The sequence below is a fragment of the Brassica rapa genome, chromosome A08 (genome assembly GCF_000309985.2).
Source record: "Brassica rapa cultivar Chiifu-401-42 chromosome A08, CAAS_Brap_v3.01, whole genome shotgun sequence".
Taxonomy (NCBI): Eukaryota; Viridiplantae; Streptophyta; class Magnoliopsida; order Brassicales; family Brassicaceae; genus Brassica; species Brassica rapa.
The window spans coordinates 8876041-8884391 of record NC_024802.2 but is presented as its reverse complement, the minus strand read 5'-3'; the positions used below and the strand labels follow the sequence as shown (position 1 = coordinate 8884391).

General features: G+C 32.9%; 1 protein-coding gene across 2 annotated transcripts; it reads left to right on the top strand.

Annotated features, from left to right (window-relative positions):
- Nucleotides 1-1422: 1422 nt before the first annotated feature.
- Nucleotides 1423-7935, top strand: LOC103833820 (putative RING-type E3 ubiquitin transferase C3H69). 2 transcript variants are annotated; one of them, XM_033276422.1, is made up of 7 exons: nucleotides 1423-4415; nucleotides 4557-4644; nucleotides 4734-5419; nucleotides 5527-5596; nucleotides 6031-6287; nucleotides 6473-6561; nucleotides 6653-6766. In XM_033276422.1, exons 1-5 carry the CDS (start codon nucleotides 4066-4068, stop codon nucleotides 6259-6261), a joined length of 1425 nt encoding a protein of 474 aa, XP_033132313.1. In that variant the 5' UTR covers nucleotides 1423-4065; the 3' UTR covers nucleotides 6262-6287; nucleotides 6473-6561; nucleotides 6653-6766. The 2 variants fall into 2 exon arrangements, with proteins under 2 accessions (XP_033132313.1, XP_033132314.1); XM_033276423.1 differs by lacking the exon at nucleotides 6031-6287 and adding an exon at nucleotides 6811-7935 and having other exon boundaries at nucleotides 1545-4415; nucleotides 6653-6761.
- The last annotated feature ends 416 nt before the right edge of the window (nucleotides 7936-8351 follow it).

Genomic DNA, 8351 nt, shown 5'->3' with positions numbered 1-8351 from the left:
CAATTTTAATATATGTGCAGATTTCCATGTGAAAAGGTACGCACGCCATCTATCATTCAACCTATTACTTTTTCCAAAGTAAACACTATAATCCTCGTTTGGTTAGCTCCACAAACTAATCTCTTTGGATCAGCTTATCAAAAAATATGGATACTAATGTGAGAAAAGAATATAAACACTATCAACAATACATATTGGCACAAGAATATTTGGTTCAAGGAACATATTCCACGTAATGCGTTTATATCATGGCTGGCTTTGCGGAGAAGACTACCAACCAAGGATCGCTTGAGGCGTTGGGGATTAAATGTCTCAGGAACGTGCGCCCTTTGTAATCTGGAAATAGAGACTCACCATCATCTCTTCTTTGAGTGCTCTTTCTCTCGCTTGATATGAGAGCATTTTGCTGCTGAAGTTTGGATTTCTCCTCCGGCTGATCTACACTCTGTTGTAGCCTAGATCAATCAACCTCGCGTCAACGTAGATGCACATGCTACTCCAGTCATCAAGCTCTACTTTCAGTCATGTCTCCTCACCTTCATCAGTCATCCTTGCCTCTTTCGACCGTATGATGCGTGACCGTCTCCTCTCTTACCCGGTAAGTTCTTCTTTCTCATCTTCTCTACTTCTTTTTATATTTCTTGTATAAGACTTCCTTAAGGCTTTTTTTACCTTGAGTTGTTGTTGGTTGTTTTTGTTTCCTTGCTGTAATAAGTTGTTTAAAAACAACAGTGTAATCTTTTAGAAAATAATAATCTTAACATCTTACCAAAAAAAAAACAACAAATATTGACTTATTTATGTGAATATATATTTTATTTTAAATCATTATAGTGGACGAATAAAGCACCATAATTTGTACAACAAATTTTCTTAGATTCACCTCATCATACTCACCATTTTACCATTTTAATTACATAATTTTACATGAGCTTCTTCATCCTTCCCGGTTATTTTCTCTTTATTTATAACTACAATATAATGTTATAAATTATATATATTATAAATTAATAATTTATTTACCCTTAAAGTCTAACTATTAAAATATAACATAATTCAATATAGATATATGATTCTATTAATAAATTAGCAGTTACAAATTTGAAATTTCTAGAAATATCAAAAGTTGTATGTTAGTTAATTATTTTCTAAATGATATTTATTTTTAATTATTTTTAGATGAGAATATTTTGGCTGAGGTGGATAGTCTCAAAAGCCTTGAATTTAGTCCCTTTTATATAGTAGGATATATTAAATCACAAAATGCAACCAATGTTGTTGGTGAGATGCATATATTAGATTACCAAAAAAAAGAAGAAGATGCATATATAGAAATAGATAGATATACACACACTGACACCTAAATTCAATATTGGTTAATATTTATGATTCAGAAAACACATTAATTTTGTTTGATTCGGTATCTTCTTCTTACTAACTCGGGAGGATCCTTGGCCGTATGCTCCCATATGAATAATAAATTTAGAGGAAATCCCTATTATATGAAAATAAATTCATTTTTAAAACAAATCTTTGTTTTTTTTTCAGCAAACGGCTATTATATTATTCAAGCTTGAGGTGGTCTGGAAAGCCAGACCGAAATAGAACAACCAATAAAACATAAGTATTTTATTCATAGTTAGGGATTTTACGCACTTCGCAGATTTTTTTTATTTTGGTTTTGGTTAATTTTATTGTTTCACAATTATTTATATATCATTGTTATTTGAGAATGTGTAATTTTTTTATATATACGGAGATAAATATTTCAATCAGGTTCAATATTTTTTCGATTAAGAAAATTTTCAGAAAAGTCTTTTAGCATAAAATGCATTAGAATACTTTCCAAGAAAAACTCCCAAAAATCTTTTGAAAAGTCTTCCAAAATCTGACTCAAATGTGAAAAACCTACATATCCAAAAACATTCAAATTTTTCAAAATAGAAAACACTTCAGAAATAATTGTTTATGGTTAAATAACAAATAAAAAGTCATATTAGTTGAATCTATAACTTTTTAGAATCTAACGTACAAACACACACAAAAATACATATCAAAATTTATAGTTTACTTTTTAAATAGTGAAAGCTATATGTGATGAAAAATCTGTAAAATAAGAAAAATTAGTAAAAAGACATGGAAAAGAAATGAGAAATTGATATAAAGTTAGATGTTTTCAAGGTCAAGGAGATTAGAGAGATGTTGGAGAGTCTTAGAGTGAAAAATATTAGATTTTTGTTGCAGCCATATGAGAAGAATGGATACAACAAATACTTCATTAAACTTAAAATCAACTTTTAAAGTGTTGAATATACTCAAAATTGAACAAATATATGTCAACTTTATTTTATTTATTTTTGATTTAAGATTCTAAAATCTAACCCTAAAGATACAAACAATATTATAACATATGTTACCAAACCTGAAACCCAAAAATATCATAACTCATCTACATTCACTCATCTATATTGAAAACAATTCAATTTTACTAGATTTTAATTTATATCATTTACAAATGTTTATAATTATATGATTTCAATTTTCTCCCATAAAAATATTTTTTATAAAATTTATAAATTATTTTAAGATCTACTATATGAAAAGGAAGTCTTCTTAGATAAGACTTATAAAAACCACGAAGACTTTTTGGGGTTATATTTGTAAAAATGCATGCTGGTTTATTGTTTGGTCATAAGAAAACAATTATAATTTCACTAGCTTTTCAGTTAACTTTCGCATATGATTAACTTTGAAGTATACTTTTGTTTTAAAATCAAGTTGTATGTGATATTTGGCATTTTCCCTTAATACTAACTACTTAAGGATCTGTATAAAATATAGTTTCCGTATCTCCGTATCTGATCTCCAAAACAAATTGTGGACCGATCCACTTATTATGGAAAATGGTGTTTGTTTATCAAGGTTTGCAACAATAATGCGGGAGAATATTGTACCTCTTTTATACTAAATATTCACATTTTATATAGCGTTAAACAACAAAACAGATGTACGAGAAGTGAGAACTAGTATCTTAAAGCATTTTCAATTCACCTCTATATTTGTCTCTATAATAATATTTAGAGGTAAAATCATTCAAACTCTATTCTATTTTTTTCTCTAAAATAAAGATTAATATTTTCACCTCTATATTTAGGGAAATAAATAGTATTCCTCTATAATAGATGCATATTTTTTTATTCACGAAATGATCCCTTAACTTTTTACTTTAAAAATTATAACCAAAATAATTTTTTTAGTGAAAATGTACTGTTTATATAAACATATAATTATACTCTTTATTTACATAATAGTTTCTATAAAAATATTCAGTGTAAATAATATCATAATTTTATGAATGTTATAATAAATTGGGCTGGTTTTCAACTTTTACAAATAAAATATACTATTTGTAAAATTAGAAAATAATATATCAAAAATATTTTTTTAGAGGAAGAAATAAAGAAATAGATTGGAGACAAATCCATCTCTATTATAAAATTTTTTTATTTTAAAGAAAAAAATAGGAAAATACATCGGAGATACCACCACATGTAAGTAGTCACATGGGTAACCACTTTCTCTTAAAGAACCTCGACAATAACTAAGGATTCACAAATATTTTACGTTGAATAAGTCGTAACAACCACATGTTATATTGTTATGGACTATGAAGTAAGAACAAGTGAACAACAATAGAAAAGAGTTTGCCCTTTTTTCAAAAGAAAAAAAAAACAATAGAAAAGTGATATGCTATTGTTTTTTTTGGTAATCGTGATATGCTATTGTTCGGGGGACTTTAGAGATCTTCCGAACGATTGTCTTGTTTAAAGAGAATGCTTATTTTTTTTTTAGCAAATAAAAGATAAGACTACACTTATTTCAAATTTGTTAAATAGATTGGATCCAAATCCTGGCCGGTAGAGTTGCTGTTTTCAACACTGTTTTTACAAGTTTGAAGAGTTCATACCGAAAATAAGCTTTTAGAGAACAAAAAAAAAAAAAAAACAACGTACATAATGTGTTTTAAAAAAAAAAAGAAAAAAAAAACAAGAAGGGGAGGTGTATATGTATAATGTGGGCCTAGTGGGCCTTGCACATATAAAGTGCAGAATATTTCCGATTAAAGGAAAGGAGGCTTCTTCATCCATTAAGCGTATTAAGATGATATCCATTAGGGCATTTAATGATAATCAGATCCGAACGCAAGTACGACGTCGTATTAGCGTACGGTGGGGGATTCGTCTACACAATCTCCTCCTTTGTCCAAGCTTGGAAGAAGAAAAAAACGCAGAGCTGCTACGCCGCCTTGTAATCACAGGATTAAACCGCTTCCTCGGAGCTCAATTCCTGGGCAAACCGATCTCAGGGACCGTTGTTCCCCCAAGGTCTCCCTCCATCTCCCCGATGTCGAAAAGGTGATTGCTTTATCCATTTTCGATGCCTGGAAACTCCTTGATAAACTTGGTTTTCTTTTTTCTTTTTTTTTTTGATACAAAAGTAATGATTTTTGGAATGGTTTGAACGTGTCTTCCCACTTCATTATGTTTGTCTCTTAGGATCCTTTGTAAGTTCTTTGCTCACGGCGCTTGCTTAAAAGGTGACAACTGCGAATTCTCACATGACTGGAAGGATCCCACAAATAATGTAACCTCTCTTTTTTATTTTCTTATGGAGAGAACGAACCACCATTTATTCATTCATTAACTAACTTAAACTTTGGTTTGTATCAACAGGTTTGCACCTTCTACCAGAGAGGTCTCTGCTCTTACGGAAGCCGATGCAGATACGAACACGTCAAACTCAAACCTCATCCATCTCCTGCCTCATCTTCCTCCGCTCTGCCTCGATCATCTGCTTCAGAAAAGGATTTGAGCCCACTTCCCTCATCACCAGCGTGGACTTTGGATTCCTCAGACAACACCTTCAGCTCTTCTTCATCCAAACCACAAGACCAACCCATTTGCTCATACGCCGCAGCTGGTGACTGCCCGCGTGGGGATCAATGCCCTCACATCCACGGAGACCTTTGCCCAACTTGTGGGAAACGTTGCTTGCATCCTTTCAGACCCGAGGAGAGGGAGGAGCACAAGAGATCATGTGAGAAAAAGCAAAAACAGCTCGAAGCGCTGAAACTTAGCCAGGAGGTGGAGTGCTGCGTCTGTTTGGAACGTGTACTCTCTAAGCCAACTCCAGCTGAACGCAAGTTTGGGCTGCTCACTGAGTGTGATCATGCTTTCTGCATAGGTTGCATCAGGAATTGGCGTAGCAGTTCTCCTTCCACCGGTATGGATGTCAACAGCACGCTGAGGGCTTGCCCCATTTGCCGCAAGTTGTCGTATTTTGTTGTCCCTAGTGTCATCTGGTTCTCAGCTCCTGAGGAGAAGAAGGAAATCATGGACAACTACAGGGACAAACTCAGGTAACATATATAAGAAATATTTGTATGCTTATATATATACAAAGTCTATTTAATGATTGGTTCTTCGTTTATGTGAATGCTATACTTTTTTTTTTTATGTCTACCAGGTCAATTGATTGTAAGCACTTCAATTTCGGAGATGGGAATTGTCCGTTCGGAACAAGTTGCTTCTACAAGGTATTTACAATGCAGTCAGTGTTAAAACTCTAGTTATATCATGCATTGCTGTTTTTCTTACTGGTATTATGGGATGCTATATTGGATCAGTTTTCTTTATTTTACATTTGCATTTATGTTGTCTGTATCTTTACCTTTTCTTATTGCTAGATATTCCAAATCTAGGGACATTTAATACCTTTGCCGATAATCGTAGCCTTGAAGCTTTATAATGATCATAGAATCCACAATTCGTTTGCACAGAGGTTACATGTCTTTATGGAAGGAAGTGTAGTTAGTATAGCATGAATGATTAGTGAAGCATCATAGGCTTTAGATAAAACAATGTGATAGTTTTTTTCTGAATTGAGGAAAGGCGGGGTTTGCAGAATTTGCAAACAAGTTAAGTCCTTTGAAAGTTTGATTAGACCTTATTGGATGTTGTTGTGTTCCAGCACACTGTGAAGCCAGGGTCATATGCATGGAAATACCACAGACCACCTCCAAGGCGTCCAAGTCCCTCTGGTTCTAACTTGTCAGACATGGATACATTTTTTAGCATGATGGGGGGCATAATGTCAGAAGGAGAGTATGATCCTTTTGCATTTGAAGATTCAGACGATGACGAACTGACTACAACGGATATGATGATGTTACTGATGAACCTGGATATGGAGTCTGATTAGCTACACATATTTAAGTTACCATTAAAGTGAGAGTCTTAGGTCATATTATCATAATATAGATATATAGTTATTGGTATGGTATAGACCGTGATAGGCCTCTTTGTCGCTTTGGTGGATTATGATTTGACTATTTTTGCCTTTTGGAATGTAATATTTGATGGTGTTTGGATGCATTTCTGAAACTCAAAGGTGGGGTGTGTGTGATTTGCAGCATGCGTTTCATGATGGTCGTTTGGAGGAAGTGGTTCTGCGGCATCTGGATGCAGAAGATGGGCAGACTGTGATAGCAAAAGATATAAGGTATTGGTGCATTCCACCACTCAAGTCAATCTCTTGTTTTAGTCACTTTTAACTCTTAATTCCGCTGCGTGTGTTATTCTGTCTGATATAGGTTGTCTGACTTTCTTGAGGGTATGCGTATATGAATGAGGACTCTCTTAAGCACAATAAAAGACAATGCAAACATGTTATAATGAACACCTCTCTCTCTCTCTCTCTCTCTCTCTCTCTCTCTCTCTCTCTCTCTCCCCCCCCCCCCCCCCCCCCCCCCCCCCACAATTGGTCATTCATTACAATTGACTGATTTAAGTTGGAAGATTTTGTCTTGGATACCAATGCTTTGTGACCTGGGATAAGACTTGAATTATTTGTACTCATTTTTTTGTATTTTTAACAATTGTTACAACTTCAAGTTTACCCCTGGGCGAAAAAAAAACTGGTCTGGATCATTTGTACTATTATGAGTTTATGAAGACTGAAAATGCAGGATTTATGGATAAAAACATGCATATATGACAATTTTACCCATAAATCCTGCATTTTCAGTCTTGTATGTTCTGATTCCTACGTGATGTGCCTTGCTTCTTCGTTTCTTCTAACTAAACCGATGTCTTACATGATGACAACCGTCTTCATTACTCATTAGGCATCTCGCATTTTTCACCCCCCTACACAGGCTACCCACAAGAGTAAGGAGTCAATATTTGGATCAATTGGTTGGTCTTTCCTCTTTCCACAAAAGCATCGATATAAAATCTACTTGGACTATTTCAGAGCAAAACAGATTTATAACCTGGACAACTCCAGTTAGCACCTTGGCTGTTATCTGCCAACAAATCAATTGAGGGGGAAAATTGTCAATTCGAATCTCAACAATTTTCATAGTGTCTTCTCTTATTCAAACTTTGCTACTTTCCCAACATTTACCTCCAATAAACTCTATGAACTATAAAATTCAAGGCGAATTTAAGTTTGACTAAAATGATGTTGGTCAACTATGTCAGTTAGTCACCAGATGTGTAGTTTCTGCTAGTCAAACACCACATGCCTAATTTCTACTAATCAATTGCAACATGTTAAAGTTTTTCAAAATTATCTGGAAGTCTAAAAGTATACCCGAAAACTTAATAGATATTCTAAAAGGCCAAAAACCCCTAAAATAATTAAATCCAAAAGAATCAAAAACTTATAAAATATATCAGAATATCCAGGAAAATTATAAATACCTGAAAACTCAAAAATATACTCATCCGAAAAATCTATAAATACCCAAAATATACCCAAACCTAAAATTGTCAAAATGGATAAAAAATTAATAGGTCAATCCAACCCAACTCAAACCATGAATCTTAAGGGATAATGAATTATCCATTAGTAAACCAATAAAAATTATAACAAACGTAAACTTAAATCAAATATAGACAGAAATAACCTAATCAAAATTTTAATTAGTTTTACTACACCAAGTTTTATTTATTTTCTCATATATCTAAATCCATTTTAATAAACTAAATCTACCCCAATTTCTCAAATTATTTTTGTCAACATTATATTTCTCATATATATTAATATTATATGTCGTTTTTAAATAAGCCAAATTTAATCATATTTTTTTCCAAAATCATAAAATCAAGTTTTTCTACCAAAATTGAAAATTGATTTTTTTCATAAAACCGCAAAATCTCATTTTCTCGCCAAACGGTAAAATCGTGTTTTCAGCGAAAACCACAAAATTATGTTTTCTTGCCTAATCCGCAAAATCATGTTTTCTGCCAAAAGAGTAAAATAAAGTTTTTTCCATCAAAACCGCA

What these genes read in the sequence shown, in the direction of transcription:
- LOC103833820 (XM_033276422.1), top strand. Translation starts at nt 4,066, where the DNA reads ATGTATAATGTGGGCCTAGTGGGCCTTGCACATATAAAGTGCAGAATA. An exon ending in GGAAGGATCCCACAAATAAT is followed by an intron (nt 4,645 to 4,733) that starts GTAACCTCTCTT and finishes TTGTATCAACAG; the next exon opens with GTTTGCACCTTCTACCAGAG. An exon ending in AACTACAGGGACAAACTCAG is followed by an intron (nt 5,420 to 5,526) that starts GTAACATATATA and finishes TATGTCTACCAG; the next exon opens with GTCAATTGATTGTAAGCACT.